The 17,138-nt window shown below is 32.1% G+C and overlaps 2 protein-coding genes and 1 long non-coding RNA gene across 5 annotated transcripts; 1 reads left to right on the top strand and 2 right to left on the bottom strand.

The window, feature by feature from the left end:
* Window positions 1–426: 426 nt before the first annotated feature.
* Window positions 427–4,074, bottom strand: LOC120081762 (probable protein phosphatase 2C 15). The gene is made up of 9 exons (XM_039036918.1): window positions 3,889–4,074; window positions 3,282–3,780; window positions 2,742–2,913; window positions 2,475–2,628; window positions 2,327–2,390; window positions 2,125–2,232; window positions 1,913–2,038; window positions 1,573–1,802; window positions 427–1,072 (listed from the first exon to the last, which is right to left on the bottom strand). The coding sequence occupies exons 2-9, from the start codon at window positions 3,501–3,503 to the stop codon at window positions 847–849; spliced, it is 1,302 nt and encodes a 433-aa protein (XP_038892846.1). The 5' UTR covers window positions 3,504–3,780; window positions 3,889–4,074; the 3' UTR covers window positions 427–846.
* A 14-nt stretch (window positions 4,075–4,088) lies between these two features.
* On the top strand, window positions 4,089–4,648 carry LOC120081763. Its single transcript, XR_005482946.1, has 2 exons — window positions 4,089–4,204; window positions 4,315–4,648. It is a non-coding gene; the product is annotated as an uncharacterized LOC120081763 (long non-coding RNA).
* A 4,959-nt stretch (window positions 4,649–9,607) lies between these two features.
* On the bottom strand, window positions 9,608–17,003 carry LOC120081441 (LEAF RUST 10 DISEASE-RESISTANCE LOCUS RECEPTOR-LIKE PROTEIN KINASE-like 1.1). 3 transcript variants are annotated; one of them, XM_039036306.1, is made up of 5 exons: window positions 16,244–16,381; window positions 11,791–13,495; window positions 11,455–11,484; window positions 11,029–11,280; window positions 9,608–10,907 (listed from the first exon to the last, which is right to left on the bottom strand). In XM_039036306.1, the coding sequence occupies exons 2-5, from the start codon at window positions 12,497–12,499 to the stop codon at window positions 9,931–9,933; spliced, it is 1,968 nt and encodes a 655-aa protein (XP_038892234.1). In that variant the 5' UTR covers window positions 12,500–13,495; window positions 16,244–16,381; the 3' UTR covers window positions 9,608–9,930. The 3 variants fall into 3 exon arrangements, with proteins under 3 accessions (XP_038892234.1, XP_038892235.1, XP_038892236.1); XM_039036307.1 differs by lacking the exon at window positions 16,244–16,381 and having other exon boundaries at window positions 11,791–12,938; window positions 13,079–14,363; XM_039036308.1 differs by lacking the exon at window positions 11,791–13,495 and having other exon boundaries at window positions 16,244–17,003.
* Window positions 17,004–17,138: the final 135 nt, after the last annotated feature.

Below are 17,138 nucleotides of genomic sequence, written 5' to 3'. Positions count from 1 at the left end.
AATATCAAGCATGGTACCGAAGTTACATAAACTAAAATGAACAAAAAGTTAAACACTAGGCAAATTAAACGATAAATTTAAATTTAACCTTTAGAATAAATCGTGTAGTCGAGACTTAGTAAAACAAAAATCGAATCAAGTGAATAAGATAATGGTTCAAGTTATAATCACCACTTTATAAGGATCTTCTTACCCACATTATCCCTATTTCTAAAAGATTTTTCGTTGCATGATAATAACTAATAATATATGCATGGTATACAAATATTTAAATTGGGTTGATGGCTTCTCGTTTGGGAGTTCTTTACACGGGTTCAACATCTTTCAGTTGGCCCATCCTTGGTTTGATCCATAATCAGCCATGGCCCGTACAACGGCCCATATCACAGCCCAAAATCCCAATTTACTTTGAAACAAAAATCACTATTTAAATAAATAAACAAACTTGTATCATTCAATACTTGAATAGAACAGTGTGTCTCACTACATCCTCTGACTGTAGGCAGAAGGCAAGATTATAAACTTTGATTCAGAAACAAAATAAACAAAAAAATGAACTTTCTAATATACAGGCACAAATTTCAATTTGTGGATTAGTTAAGTCTCATTTCATTTTCAACATTAGCTTAGCTTAAATAATTAGCTATTTACTTTTAGCTCCTACCAACTTCAACTCTTCTTACTTTATAATGGCTACTCCTCAAACATCTTTCTTTTCAATTCCTAACTTCCATCTTACAACACTTTGCATAGTGTATATTATACTATCTGTAGTGAGCTATGCACCCGTCGAAGTAGATTCAAAGAAGAGAAAGAATCGAGGAGTTAATGATAAATGGAAGTGATCTACGCCACTCTTACCCCGCTGGGACGTTTTCCTTCCATGGCGTCCTTCTTGTTTCGACAATCGGCACAAAGGAAAGGCCCTTGCCATGGCTTTGAGCTGGTGGAGAAGATGGAACCAGCATGAACAGAGATGCCCTCACTGGGAGCAAGATCTACTTGACATACAGCACAAGTGAACAGGCTGGGTGTGCCATGTCCAGATCCACTCAACTCTACAGTTCCAAGCCTGCAACATATGCATATATCATTTAATTCATCTTTATCTTTCCAAATGAATCATGCATATCACATAAAAAATCTAGCAAAAAAATTGAGTACGAATCATTGACAATCAAATCAGTAGTTTAAGCACATTGCAGCAGATGAACAATCCATAAGCATATATGAGATAGAAGACTTTGTTATTCGGGGAGTCATTTATGAAACCCAAGTTTACTTATTTCGTTTCTACATTTCTCTGCTCACCCGGGATTGCAGTGCGACGACAATTACAACATCCAAACCTATACCTGCAGTGTAGCACCAGTATCTAATAGGATTTATAATTGGCAATCCCTTTAGAAATTCAAGAGTCCATGATCTAATTTAATGATTGACCGACTTCAACAGATTGATCTTCGGCAATTGTTCGAGTTCATCAATACTATTTATAGTTCTCATTTTAATGGCAACTTTTAACAACAATTGTTGCATGGATAAAAAATGATCCAGAAAGGAAAGACCTACCTTTCAGCCAGCATGGCAGAGCCATCTTCGAATAATTCTTCCACGAAACTGATGGCTGATAGCCTCTTTGATAGCTTATTAGAACTGTGAGACTTTTTCCTGAATAATAGAGACTTTAGTACGCTTTGTTTCTTCGGAAGAGGGGAAGACTGTGCTGAATTATCAGGAGGAATTATGTCTACAACTATGCAGGTTGTATCATCTTTCAAGCCTCTTGTTCTTAAGGCTTCCTGTAGAGATCATGGGAATGAAACTTCAAACCAATGAATTAAGAAGAAGAGATGCTGGAAAGTGAAATTTCCAATCACCAAAATGTCGATATGAAAGTCACTTGAATTACCTTCACTACTTGCCTAGCAGCAAGCTCTGCCGGTAGTCCACGGCAGGACTTTGCAGCCATATCTGATGATAAAGCATCCCAGATGCCATCGGAAGCAATGATAAGCCTCCCACCTGCGTTTGATAACTTTAAAATGAAAAGCTATATTAGAGACGTCAAAAATAGGATTATCATATACAAAATGAAGTTACAAATCAGAATAATGTAAATACCTTTACTTGTTTCACGAATGGAATTGGAACTATAAACTCTCCAACATCCATGTCTCCAATGGATCGAGAAAGGCATAAGCCTCCTGGCCAACAACGGAGTGGGCCGATCTGTAACATTCGAGCAAATACACAATTGAAATTAAACAAAGTTTTTTGAAATTATAGAATGCTTTTATTTGACCAACGGCTAAAATTGCTTCACCTCAGCACCACCAACAATGCTTAATCTTCCAATTTCCCCACCGCTTGCAGTGACACGTTCTCTCCTGCATTGACCGCAAAAATTAATCAGCCAGTTAGCACGATGCAACCGAAAAGAGGATAGCAATGGATTTGAAAAGGAAACATACTCTTCAACATTCTCTTCAAGTCGATGATCAACTGTTAAAGCAGATACAGCACCACATTGAGTATCTAAAATACATCGGGAATCTCCAACTGACGCTACTGTCACCGTCCATCCATCGATGATCACAAACGTAGCTGTAGTTCCAGAAGTTTCACCTGTAAAACATCAAAGAATAATTAGATCAGACTGTAGAAAGTATTGTTATTGACAAAGAGAATAAACTATTGCCAAATGACCAATCATTGAGGGCAGTGTACAATTCCCACACCTCTGCTCTGAAACTCCTTGTCTGTCTTCACAAAACCAGCAACCAGTGCTCGTGGTAGAGCTTGAAGCCACTCCTCCTGCCCGAGGCCACGGGGAAGTGCACCCAAGACATGACTCAACAAATGTTCCTTGGTGTAAATTGCTGCAGCATTTCCATTGTGTCCATCAAATATCTGAAGGCAGTAGAAGCAAATAGTGATCAACACAAAAAACTACACATCAACAGGAAAAGCAAGAGAAAATCCTAATTCCAATGCTCAAGAAATCCCATCTATAAGATCATATAAAGCCAATTACACAAACATCCATCAGAAGGGGTGATTTGAAAAGGTCTCTTAAGATCAAGTGAAGATCTCAAGAGCCCATTTGCAGAATCCTATCAGAAAAGAACAAGAGCAATCCAAACACAAAATCTCATGTTCAATCAAGACTTTCCTTGAGAACAAATGAACCAATTACTAGAAAATGGCTTTTGTGATAACAAATAACCAAGACTTTCCATGAAATTGAAGTCATCAGAAATAAGGAACAGTGAACTTACAGCAAATACAGAGAAAGTGGAAGAAGGGTTCCCAGGAACTCGCTGACAATCAGTTTTCATGAGAAAATAATCTTCCCCCTTTCTAGACTGCGCCGCATTCCCATATCTTACAGTCGGTTTCTCCAATTTCTCACTCCTCACCTCTTTACTGATCAAAGCAGCAAGAGGCACCAGATTCTGATGATGATGATGATGATGGCGTCTCCCTTCTCTGGAAGCCATTGACACCCAGAAAAGAACTCCCCACCTTAGGCCTTAGGGCCCAAGATTTTGATCCAATCGACAACTCCACAAGAATAAAACAGACCAAAATTCGCTCTCAACTCGAAATACCCAGTTAAAACCCCAGTATCACAGATTCCTAAACCTCACTGAAAATCAGTTTAATGGGGTTTGTAAATTATCAGAGAACAAAGATCCGAACAGACAAAGAAAGAAGAAGAATGTGAATTACACTCCAGAATGTCTTGCGGCTTGTCGCTCAAAGTCAAGAACAGATCTGATTAAGACAATAAAGAAGAAGAGCAAAAGAAATCAACACGTAAAGAAAAGGGAAACGCGTAGAGATGACGAGGAATGAACTGTAAAAAGATTATAAATGTAGAACCTGGAAATTCTTAAGAAATGGAAGAGATCCCCACAAAGATACTTCCATTATAATAAAAGAATTAGAGATTTTAGGCAGAACCCAGGTCAGCTTCTTGACATTTTCCTCCGCCAAACGCCAAACACCAAACCGACTCTCTTAAATTTCAATACCCTTTGTTGGGAATGGAATATGGAGATTTTGCAGGTACTTAAAATGGTTTTCTTCTTTGCAACTTCAACTATAATAATTTATATCTGAACTGGGAAAGTGATGGAGAAAGTGGCTTTGCTGTAAAAGCAATAGAAACAATTTCCGATTTCTCTCTCATCCAAAAGTCAGATTCCCTTCCAATCTCTCCTTTGCATTTTTCTTTCATCCACAACTGTTGTAGACAGTGAAATTGAAATACCCATTTAAAAAGTTTTGGTTTTGTGTTTTTTACAGGGTTGGTTTACCAGAAAGGAACACAGTGTTCGAATGAAAAGCCAATGCAAATGGAATCCATGACGTTTCCTTTTAATTTTAATATTCCAATCATAATATTGATGAATATATTTGCTCAATCATTTGATCTCAACATCATTTGAGCACTGAAAAAATATTCTTAAAATTTTTAATCATGCCACTCCTTTTTTCTTTTATTGTTTTTAAAGTTCAACACAATATTTGAACTCTTAAAGATTACAACTTTTAATCACTTAATCGGCTAAAGACATATAATTATTTATGTAATTGATTTATATATACCCACTTAAATAGAATTCATTGTTTTCTTCCATATTAAGAAATAGAAAATGAAATTCTACCCGTTCTTTAAAATTAAATCTTTTTAATTTTTTACGAGTCTCAAGCTTATTTCCAAATTATCTCCATAGTGTCGCTTGTAATGCTCAAATATATTAATTGATACATTTATCTATAGATCTACTTTATTGATTTTACTTTTCCCACATATAGCATATCACACATTAGAGCAATACATCTCCAACAATTAAAAAAAATTCTACCATAGTTTTACCAGCATTTATAATACTAACTGAATCATAGTTTATAATCTTTAGAAAATGCAAAAATAGTCAATTGACGTGTATTTTTTTACTTTCAAGTCAGATGTTTAAATGATCATATCGAAGTACATGTTACCAAAAAAGAAAATAATTGATTATAAATTTGAATGTATTCTAAAATCTTAATGATAGTTTTCTAAAATGACTATAATTTGTAGGGTTATTTTCAAATAAAAGAAAGTTAATCAATTTATTTACAGTAAAATGTCACTATCTATCCACAACAAATCGTAAGATGACCGTGATAGAAATCTATCGTAGTCTATCAAAATTATCAGGGTCAATAATATACGTCTATCAAATGACATTTTACTGTACTAACAAATATTTTTAATAGTTTCGTTTTTTAAAATAAATAATATAATTTTTATACACAGAAATATTTGTAGCACAGAGGGAGAAATAAGATTTAAAAGAAGAAAAAAGGGAACTTTTTTCTTTTAGATGTCTGGCTGAACTTTTTACCTTTTGCACGTGGAGTGAGGGTACAAATAGTTGATACAATGATGACCCATTTAAATTTAGTAATTATTATTTATTTTTATTGTCACTTAAATTTTGTTTTTGTTATTTATTTTGCAAGAGTAATTTTAATTTGTAGGGGGGAAAAACAAATAAATTTTATCCACAAACTTATGAAGTTACTCATTTTTAACCGCAATTTTTTTGTTCCATTATATTAAACTTCTAAACTAATATAAATGTTTCAATCTTAATGTTAAATTTGAAAAAAAAAAATTGTTGTAACTTTTACTTTTAAACCAGTTGTTATTCGAAAATACATTAAAAATATATTGTTACACGTTTCTAATGAATTATAAAACGATACAAAATTATAAAATTTCTATAAATGGATGAAGTAAAATTTTATTATAATTTATAAACTTTCATTCATTTGTATATGAATCAAACTTAAATTTATATCAAATTTAACGTTATAGGAATTAATGAGTTGGTTTTTGTAAAAATTAGTGAAATTCACGGTAGCCGTTTGGTTTGCAATCTAGATAATGTTTTATGTTTTCAAATTTATTGAATTCGTTGAATATGTGTTCGACAGACAACTTGGATTCTATTTCTGAAAATTGTTTCCAGATTTTTTGATCCAAATAATATAAATTATGAAAACAACATTTTAAAGTTTTCATTGTATCAAGAATTTGAATTTTAAAATTTAAAATGCAGGATTATTTTAAATAAAGTTAAAAACATTTACAAATATAGTTTACGTCATGTTATAAATTAATTCAAATTTTAATAAAATTAAAATATTTATTATATAATATATTATAATTAGGTTAAATTCCAAATTCAATCTCTATAATTTGGATAAAGTTAAAAATTATCCATATGGTTTTAAAATTTAGATTTTAGTTATAACTTCAGATAGTCTCTATAATTTGTTAAATCCTTTTAAATAACCCTTATCATAGGGACTATTTATGAAGTTTTTATCAAACTATATGGGCTATTAATTAATCATAAAATCTAAATTTTAATTTCTTTCAAATTATAGGGACAAAAAAATTTCAATTTAACCTATAAATTATATATTATTACAAAATAATAATTTTACAATTTTTTTTTAACGTAAACTATGTTTATAAATAAATTATTAATAATTTACTATCCACTAATATTTAGTAGGCAAACTATAACTAATTTGTAATTATTTAAATTAGAATCTAATTTATGAATTCAGCTCAAAAGATGAAATATAATTCTGTTTCATCTAAATAAGAGTTCTCTTTTTCAATCTTATAAGATTAGAAGTTTTTTTTTTTAATTATGAAATACGTTTACTAAGTTGGATAAAAAATTAAGTCATTTACTTTAATATATTTGAAAAGGCCCGAGAGAAAAAGTATTGCATGGTACGGTGATTTAAAACAGTAAAAAAGCTGACACGTGTGAGTAAAAAGTAAGTATGTTTTTTATTAAATGATGACATGACAATGATGTGGAAATCTCAAACGCTTCGCTCGGCACGTGCCAGCGCCACTCATAATTAATTTACTATTTTATAGCTTAATATTCTCTAATTCGTAGCAATTTTAATTATGTCATGAAAAATCCAATCATATCATTAAGGGTGTTAAAAAAACTATTGGAAGACGCGAAGAATCCGATCAACCTATAATATGATTGTGAAGATTTAATACTTTGATATTTTATATGGAAATTTAAATTTTGAACTTTGAAAAAAACAATTACATGCCGTTGAATTATGTTTATATTGTTCATTCTTCTTATCTAACAACTTAATTTTTATTTTTGTAGCTTATAAATATAATTGGTCTAATCAATTTATCAATATGAAAGTATGTAAAATATATTGCTTCTAAAATTTATCAAGAGTTTGACATTTTTTCCATATAGGAAAATTTTCTTAAAAAAGATTTTGTTTAAAATGAAAACTCAATAACCATATCAAATTTTTGTTTACATTATAAAGCTAATATAAAGATGAGACTTAGGAAATGGACAGCTATATATAAAAATATTCTATGTCTGTCATCTCTTGGATGGACTCTAATTAAAACAAAACATATTTTAGTTACACAATTCAAATACTTAATTATGTAGGAAAGTGATACTGACAGTGGTTGAATAGGTAAAAATAAAAAATAAAAAGGTTTTATCTTTTGATAAATTAATTAAAAGTCACAAGTAACGAGAAGTAAAAGGTGTGATTAGCACATGGATAGACTTATTTTCTTTCCATTGGAATTAAGTAACTAGGAGTAACTTTATTTTCTTAATAGAAAAATAATTCTGGATTTAATATATAAATTTCATTAATTATAATTAAGGGGTAGATTAGCATGTGATAGTCTAATACATAGCCTAATAATTGCTTCAATTAGATATAAAGTTTAGTCCCTCATTGAGGGGTTTCTATTTTCAATTTATAATATGCTCAGGTATCCAATGCCAATGCTTCACACATTTTTCTTGTCTTTTTCTTTTTAACTACAACACAATTTTCTTTTTAAACAAATATTTAATCTTTAATTTCAAACATACCCTACTCTAAATCTTCACTTATATAAACATTTGATTTTTCCTGATTTATTTCTAATTATTTTTTTTTATAAAAATAATATAGTCATATTAACGACAAAATAAAAAATTACTGAAGTTAAGACAAATTACAAGGTGACTTGTGTCCCTAATGAAAATTATAGACAAAATGTCAGTATATCCTGATGATGCCACATATTTTTGTGACCAATACGGAAAAATGGTCCAAACAATTTAGAAGAATATATAATAAAATGTGTGACATATGTGATAATTATAGAATATCTTAATTCTCAACCAAGTTATTCAGTTGGTAAATTTGTTAGTTCTATAGTTATAATTATGTAATAAACTTTGAACTATACTTTTATTTAGTCTATGTGTTGCCATAAAATTTACGAAATGCTTACATGACATGGCAAATTTAACATATTATAGATGAGTTAACACGACGCGACAATTAGCTGACATACTAATAACTACGGATGGATACGGAAGTAGCCTGAAACAAGTTCTGTAAGTTTAATATTTGGGTTTTAAAACTATATAAAATAAAGAATTATGTGGACGAGAATTTGGGAGTTGATATAGAAAAGGACTTGAAAGCAGCAAATGACCAAATCAAAGTATGTGTGTTTTTGTGGATTACAGTACACATAAAATGACATTTCTCTCTCTACACATTTCATTTTTGGCCTTTCATTTTTCTTCCCATTCATTTGTCTTTGGACCACACGACTCTTCATAGGCTCTATTTTCCAACTTCAATCTTAGGGGGTGGGGAATCAACTTTATTTTATATTTGATTTCAATTTTACTTTCCTACAATTTTCTTTTTTTAAATAAGTTTGTTTTTTTAACATATAAAGAAAGAAAAATGTTCTACTGATTCTTCAACATATATATTTAAATAACATAAGACAAAAAATAATCAAAATATTATCTTAAAACTAACCAACAACCAATCAAATTCTTAAAAAACCCGAAGTCAAAATTTCACTCAAGTAAGATATAATATAATTCTTTTTTTTTTATATATATATACATAAAAAAAAATGTATACATAGCACGTAGTGAATGTGGACATTAGTAGCTATAAATTACATCAATTAATCAACAACATTTCACCAAACATAGATCTTTCTAGATTCCCAAGTCCTAAAAGGTAGAGAGTCTTCATCCTCATTTTAAAAATAATTACAAATTTGCAAAAAAAAAAAAAAAAAATTATCAATGTCCTAGAGACTTGAGAGTGGTCTCCCAAAAAATAAAATAAAATACCACCTATGTCACAGGGATAAGAAAAATCATATAATTCCTAGAAATAAATGACAGAGAATTACTCTATGAAGAACATGGTTTCATAGAGAGATGCCAAAATAACAGGAGATTTTCTCTCTGCCTATAATGTTTGAAAAGGTAGTAAGCATAGAGATAAATTTCCATAGTGTATTTATCAAGTTGAATAAATAAAATGGACCAATCTAAAAAGAATACAACAAACATAAAAGTTAAAATTACTAAATTAAATTGAAGTCAATAAAAAATTTAAAAGAATGAGTTCCTTGTATGGGAGGAATGGCCATTTATAACATGCAGTACACAAAGCATAAATAACCAATAAAACTCTGACCACTGCAGACTGCTTTTGCATCCACTGAACACAAAGTTGTGGTCAATGCTTCATTCTTATCATTGGGCTACCAGGCCCAAAAAAGTAAAAGCCCAAAGAAAAAAAAAGTATAAAAATGTTTCTCTTTCTAGAGCTGAGTAACTTTCAACCATTCATGTTTACATTCCCTATCCTGTATGTAATTACAAAAAAAAAAAAAAAATCATTCAGACATATAACATTTATTTATATATATATGTATTTTAAAAGAAGCCAAGTGATTTATTTCTTTCCTAAACTCTCATAATCTGATTCTGAACTTCTATCATTAAAACAAAAAAGAAAAGAAAAAAAGAATTAGGAGATGGATGATATTGAAGTTGAAGCACTAACAAATGAAGTTGAGCTGATCCATTTATCAGCAACAGAAGTAGGGGACAACTGCTGCCTCTTGTTTTTCAACAACTCAATCTCATCATACTCTGGAGAAGGAGATGGATCAAAGCTTTTCAACAGTGCACTATTATCCTGCAAATTCTCACTTTCTTCCCCACTCTCAATCCTCTTCAAAGTTTCCAGCGCTTCTTCCATTGTAGGTCTTCTTTCCTTGTCTTGCTGCAGACAAAGAAAAGCTAGCCAAGCCATGGCCATTATCATCCGCCGAACATTTTCATCCGATTGATACCCGAGGCAAGGATCGATCAGCTCATCAATTTCCTGTCTTAGAATTTTGTTCACAGCTAAGTTAGACAAGTTAATCTCATGCCGATGCCTTGTTATATCAACAGCTGGCATTGACGATATAAGCTCGATTAATACGACACCAAAACTATAAACATCACTCTTGGTCGTAAGCTGATAACACTGGTAATACTCGGGATCCACATAACCAGGGGTCCCTTGAGGAGCAGTTGAGACATGACTAACATGGTTTGGGAATAATCTAGAGATCCCAAAATCAGCAACTTTGACAGAAAAATTGTTGTCTAAGAGAATGTTAGTAGTCTTCACATCACGATGAATGATATCCGAAGCATGGAGATAAACTAAAGCACTTGCTGTTTCAATGGCAATGTTCATCCGTATAGGCCACGTGAGCAAGCTAGGACTTGCTTGTTCTCCATGGAGATGATCAGCAACAGTACCATTTGGGACAAATTCATAAACAAGGAGAAGTTCACGACTGCGTCTTGAAGTACATCCATAAAGGGAGACAAGATTTTTATGGCGAAGGCGGGTGAGAATTTTAACCTCATTCATGAATTGCTCTACTCGTCTATAGTTATGTTGATAAAGGCGTTTCACAGCAACTTCCCGGCCATCGTGGAGTTTGCCTAGTTGGGTGAAAAATCAAAGTTGTAGACCATAAGTTCCTAACGATTTTTTTGTTTTCATATGCTCCTTAAAATGAAATTCAACAAAAGCAAGTACAGAAGAAGAATGTTTTTGTCTTACCGTGATACACGGTTCCAAAACCACCATCTCCAAGTTCTTTATCACGATCAAACTTGTTAGTTGCCGCTTCGAGTTCGACATATGAGAAAACAGGGACTTCAAAGCACACACCACCACCATCATCCAAGTCGAATTTTGAGTAGGGTTCACAAGATATATTCCTTGTTAGGATATTTGGAGCAGCATGCCTTCTTCTACGGTACCAAAGAGCAAATAACAACAAAAGCAGAATTACAACTGAGAATGCAACACCTGGAGACAAAAGGGAGGGGGAATTGGAGTCAGAGTTTCGGTCACTTCGACAAACAACTAGAAAATAACAAGCATAAATGTTAGTACATGAGAGAGAGGGTGGGGGGGTGGATATCACATGCTCAGTGCCTATCGACTTGAAGGAATTAAAACTTCTTAAAGAAAGTTACACACCTAGTGCTATCCACAAATTCCTGTGCTTATCTGCAATAGCAATGAAAAAGAGTGGTGTTAGTTTCGAACCAATAACCATTCATTGCAGAGTAATCCAGCTTTTGTTCTCCAGAGTACAGATCATACACAAGAACACACTCCAAAAACACATCTGAAATACCAATACCCCCTCTTTCAGTAAATATAGGAGGAAATAGAGAAGGGGAAATGAAGTAGAAACTAGGAAACTGTAACACGGAGAGAAACCACAAAACCTAATACAGATAATTCAAAGTACCGTGGACTTTTGCAGACAACTCGTAAAACCTAATCCAGATAATCCAGATAAGTCAATACCTTTTCTTGTTTTTGTGTTTCCATCTTTACAAACGAAGTATCCCTGGGAATCCGAGCATTGGCCTCCTCTATAAAAACATTGATGACAAGGAGTGGATACGGTCACTTGAAGTTGGAAATCAGAAGTAAACTCAACAGCTGAGTTATTAGCACCAACCGGGCGAACTGGAACAAAAATTTTAGACTGGGAAGAGGGACACTTGGGTGGTGGAATATTTGGGTCGAGGTATGTGTAATAACCAGAGCAACTAAATGAACTTATGAAAAGAGGAATAGCATCTTTAGGTTTATCTGTGCAATTATACAAAGTAAGATTATTATCTGTGGATAAAGAAGACGAAGGAGAGGCTGGAAGAGCCAGATCGTCTATAATAGAACAATTGCGAGAATTTATTCGCTTCTTTAGTTCTGAATCATTGATATGGATGACATTAGCTTGAGATATGGCAACAACATCAAACCATAGTTCTTCTTCACGTCTCAGCTGGATTTTTGGCTGTCCTGAGCAGTTAACAGTGTATAATCCGCAACCAGTGAGCGACATGTTGTTAAAGGGGAATCTTATGAGGCCCAGATTTCCACATTCGAAGGACGGGCAAAATGGATGAACGTAACTGCTATCATTCATAGCCAACGAAAGTTCAACTAGCTGAGCGAGAAGAAATGACAAAACGAAACAGAATAACCCCATATGGAATTCGGTATTCATAAATCTACCTCGATCCCCAAATCTACCTCAAATCTACCTCTCCGAGTTGTTTATGATTTCTAGGGTTTCCAGTCAGGTACGGAAATCTCGAAGAAACTGAACGGGAATAGAATAAAAATCAAGGTGGGGGCATCCTCCAGAAATTTACAACGCAGTCTATGGGGAAAATACGGGTCGATGAATTGGAGAGATCCAATTTACGCCCAATTGACCAGCCATTACATAGACTTGACTCTTTGACTCTTCATAAACTCTATTTGAACAGTCAAAACTGAGGCCATAATTAAATGAAGGTTTCGTCATTTGTAGCATAAGGCTATCCAAACCCTAGAAATTTCGATCTCTATGGTCAGAAGTCTTCGCCCGAGATGAACCGACGGCACGATAAAGTCAGAAATTGGTTGCAGAAAAACAGAGGACGAATAGTACGCGTCTGTGACTGAAATTTTCACGCATTACGAAATAGAGAAACGTAAGATGACCAGAATGTAATAGTGTGAATGGGAAGAACGTAACTTAGAACCAATCAACAGAGGAAAATCAGAGAGCTGAGATGAAGAAGAAGACGAGAAGACTCACAGCTTTAATAATCATCGCCGACGAAGAAATTGCTCGAGTTTCAGATGAAGCGATGGCTTGCACGGCGGTGAGCGATTCACAAATTCCCGCCTCAGATATGTATATTAAATATATTCCAGAGTGTTTTCGTGTTGATTGAAATGTGCTATCTATTGGAATATTTTAAAATATAATTGTATAATAGACCTAATTTTAAAAATCAGTTTTTACCTTACAAAATTACTCTTAATTTTCTTTTTCACTCTTCTTCTTACTCCTTTTCTCGATTTCTCTTCCATCATTCTTTTTTTCTCTTTCTCCATTTGTTGTCACCCATCAGAACATTGCAAAGGTGTTGCCATCAAAATATTGTAAAAATGAGGGGAGATCGAAGTTAGGCATCGCCCATCGAGAGAGTGAGACACGAGAAATAGAGAGCTTGGAGAACGACAACAGAAAGCCTATTTTAGTAATTTCACACGAATATCATATAAATAAAATGTTAACAAGATCTCAAATTTCAAAAGTATGCAAAATTTCGTTCCACTACGTCCACCTCTCATCCATCCATTGGACCTAATATTTAAATTCTTAAATAAAATGTGGTGGTAGTATTTTAAATTTAATTTTAAAAACTTTTAAGTCAAAATTAAATAACGATTAAATGAAACTTCAATTATTATCATTACTGTTTTAAACCAATTTAGATTAAACTTTTTAGAGTAATGATTTTCCTTGAGCTTAGTAACCATTTTCTCCCGCAAACTTTAACATGTAACAACTAAATCTATATATTTTTATATTTATAACATCTTATTTCATCTACTTTAATAATTATTTATTTAGTTCTTGTATTATAACTAAATTATTAATCTCTCGTTTTGTAACAATTATTAATCTCCCGTTTTGTAACAATTTTGTTTTTTTGTTTGTGTTTTTGAAATTTAAGTCTATAGATATTGCTTTCACCTCCGAATTTATTCCTTTATTATCTACGTTTTTTACCAATTATTTAAAAATCCAAGTCAAATTTTAAAAACTAAAAAAAGTAACTTTTGTTTTGACATTTGACTAAAAATTTAACTACTGTACCTAACAAAAATGCAAATATTATAAGAAATGGGGAAGAAATATGCTTAATTTTCAAAAACCAAAACAAAAAATTACCAAATACAACCTATAATTTTGAATTTTTTTGGACTCAATTGTTACAAATCAAAATTTACAACTAAATCATTGATTTTATGAAAACTCAAATGTCAAAAATATATTTGTTTAACTGAACAAAATTGTTGTTTGAAGAAGAAATGTTTTATAACCATTTATAAACAAGATAGGATATAAAATAGAAAATAATAGTACGATCTAAATTATTAAAATTATGATAAAATTATTTCAAGATACGTATTTAATTACTTAAAATAATTTACCATTTTATTTCATTTTTTTAAAAAATTATACTTTCATATCATTGAAATGGTTTTAAATAATTAAATATATGATCATATTGAATAAAAAGTAATAAAAATAAATTTAACCCTATCAAAATTACTCCCGACAAAAAAAGTCCCTAATACGCCAAGATGAACAAAATAAATGGATTGTCGCGAAACTGGCTTAGAAATAGAAATAACAATTAAAAAAAAAAAACATATTTGAATCATTTTCAAATAACTTCTTAATTTTCATTTTTAAAAATAATAACTGATATTTAATTAATGTTATTCAAAAAAATTAGGGAAAATATTTAAATTGAACAAATAAAAATATATTTATTTCCTCTTCTTATTTTTATAAGATTTCCAATAAAATTGCGACGAGACAAGAAAAGTGTAGTAATTAATGAGTGCCGACGTCTTTTAATAAATTCCATGAATGTACAACGCAACTTGACCTCCTTTCCACATTTAACCCCGGCCCCACACGTCCACATGCCGTTAACGGAAACTTTATGATTATTTAATCCAAAAATATTAAAACCCTTTGGCCTAATCCCAATGCAAATCAAAAGTCACCCAAATCCACTTTATTTCCTTATGCAGTCCTATTAATTTATTTATTTGTAAAGAGAAAAAACAAAAAACTTAACATGCTGACATTTTTGTCGTTTCGTAACAGTTTATTCTTTTATTTATTATTTTTTAAACTTAAAGTTTGTATATACTACTTTTTTACTCTCAATTTTTTCATTAATTAATGATTTTAAAATCAAACAAAAATTTAAAAACTATAAAAAGTTATTATTATTATTTTAGAATTTAACTAAGAATTTAATAATTATATTTAAGAAATATGTAAATCACTTTAAAAAATTTAAATAAAATGAATTTAATTTTCAAAAACAGAAAACGAAAACAAAATGATTAACAAACAAAAAATAAAGTTTTAGGTTTTTTTTATATATTATATTATTCTTAACCCCTTTTTTTGGAGCACAATGTTGAAAGATATAGACTTATATCTACTTTAATTATATTATTTTGAACTTATTTATAATGTAGCTTGAAGATGTAAAATTAACTTGTTAACCTCACATAAACACCCTAAAAAAGAAAATTTAACTAATGTAAACACACCAAAAATCGTAATGTTATTAAATGAGACAGCATTAATATTTTTACTTCTCCAATTCACTCCACTTTGGAAAAAATATTAGCCACATTTTAAAGTTTAACCAAATAATTTCTCAAATAAAATCATTTCAATTAAAAGCGAATATTGATAAATTAAAAAGTATTATTTGAAAGGGTCAACACATCTATTTTTATGTCACCCACTTTCATAAAATATTTTAAAAAAATTCGTACACCATATAACAAATTATGGTAGATAATTTAGTGAGAGCATAACTAGAACATAACCTAAGTTTTTTCTTTTTTCCTTTTTATTCCTTTTTTTTTAATTTTATTTTTTTTTAAAAAAACAAGGTTTTTGTTGTCCTAAAAACAATTGTAGCATAATCAAACCATTACTTGCTTGCTTGCCCATAAGTGGAAATTTTTAAGAATCCTCTTCGTCGAAGTAAAATTAACATTTGCATAAACGATTAAAGAGCATTAAAACTTTTTTGTATGGGCTGCAACCAAAATGAGATTTAAGCAAAAATGAGAGTTTAATATATTTGAAGAATCGATTTTGTTGTGAAGAAGAAAAGAAGCAAAGCAATCCAAAGAAAATGGAACTAACCCGGCGGAGTACAGTGAAAAGCATGGGGTCGATCAGGACAATAACACTTGAAAAGATGAGTCGAACTATCAAATCCACAGAACCCATCGCTGTTGTTGCAGAATCTACACTCTCCGGCCGTCCATTCCACCACCAGCCCATTTCTCTCCGCCTCATCCCGGCTTTCCTCTCTGCCGCAAATGCCGTCCTGTCCGGCGGCGAGACGGAACCGTTCGTTAGGCAGAACAGAGAGGTTTCGAATCAGAGGACTACAGTCAGATGCTGTTAAAATGGCGTGGTCGGAGAGTCGGACGGAGTGATCTTCGTATGAAATATGGCGGATGAAGAAGTCCCTGCCGGCGAGATGGAGAATCGGGTGGCCGTTTTGATGACATTTCAGCTTAAATCCCGGGTACCCACAGAACGGCCGTTGGCGATCTTGGATGTAAAATGGGTATTGAATTGTCTGGTTGTCGCCGCAGGACATCGGCCGCCGGCAGGCCTCAAAATGGAAGTCAACGGCGGCGGAGGTGGAGGATGTTTCCGGCGAGAGGAAGATGATAATGAAAATAAAGATGGAGAGATTTGACACCATCTGGGTTGGGAAGATAAGATTAGAAGGCAGAAAATTGAGGGGAAACAGAGAGAAATTTATGGTTTAAAGTGGGGATTGATTGGAGTTGGAGGGATTTTTTTGGGTGTGAATGTGGGTGGAGTTGAACTTTTGGGTAGTGTTGTGTGTCTAAATGAATTGAATTTCAGAGTATGTGAGCCTCAAATCATAGACCGTTGAATTGTTCTATAGTTTCTTTCAAATCCATATCCCAAAGATTTTCGTCTTTTGTGTATATAGTTTGACACTTTGACCTCCATGTGCCCCATTTAACATATTAAATTTAAACTCATTTGACAACTA

Source organism: Benincasa hispida, chromosome 7 (genome assembly GCF_009727055.1).
Source record: "Benincasa hispida cultivar B227 chromosome 7, ASM972705v1, whole genome shotgun sequence".
Taxonomy (NCBI): domain Eukaryota; kingdom Viridiplantae; phylum Streptophyta; class Magnoliopsida; order Cucurbitales; family Cucurbitaceae; genus Benincasa; species Benincasa hispida.
This window is presented reverse-complemented; position numbering and strand designations above follow the sequence as displayed.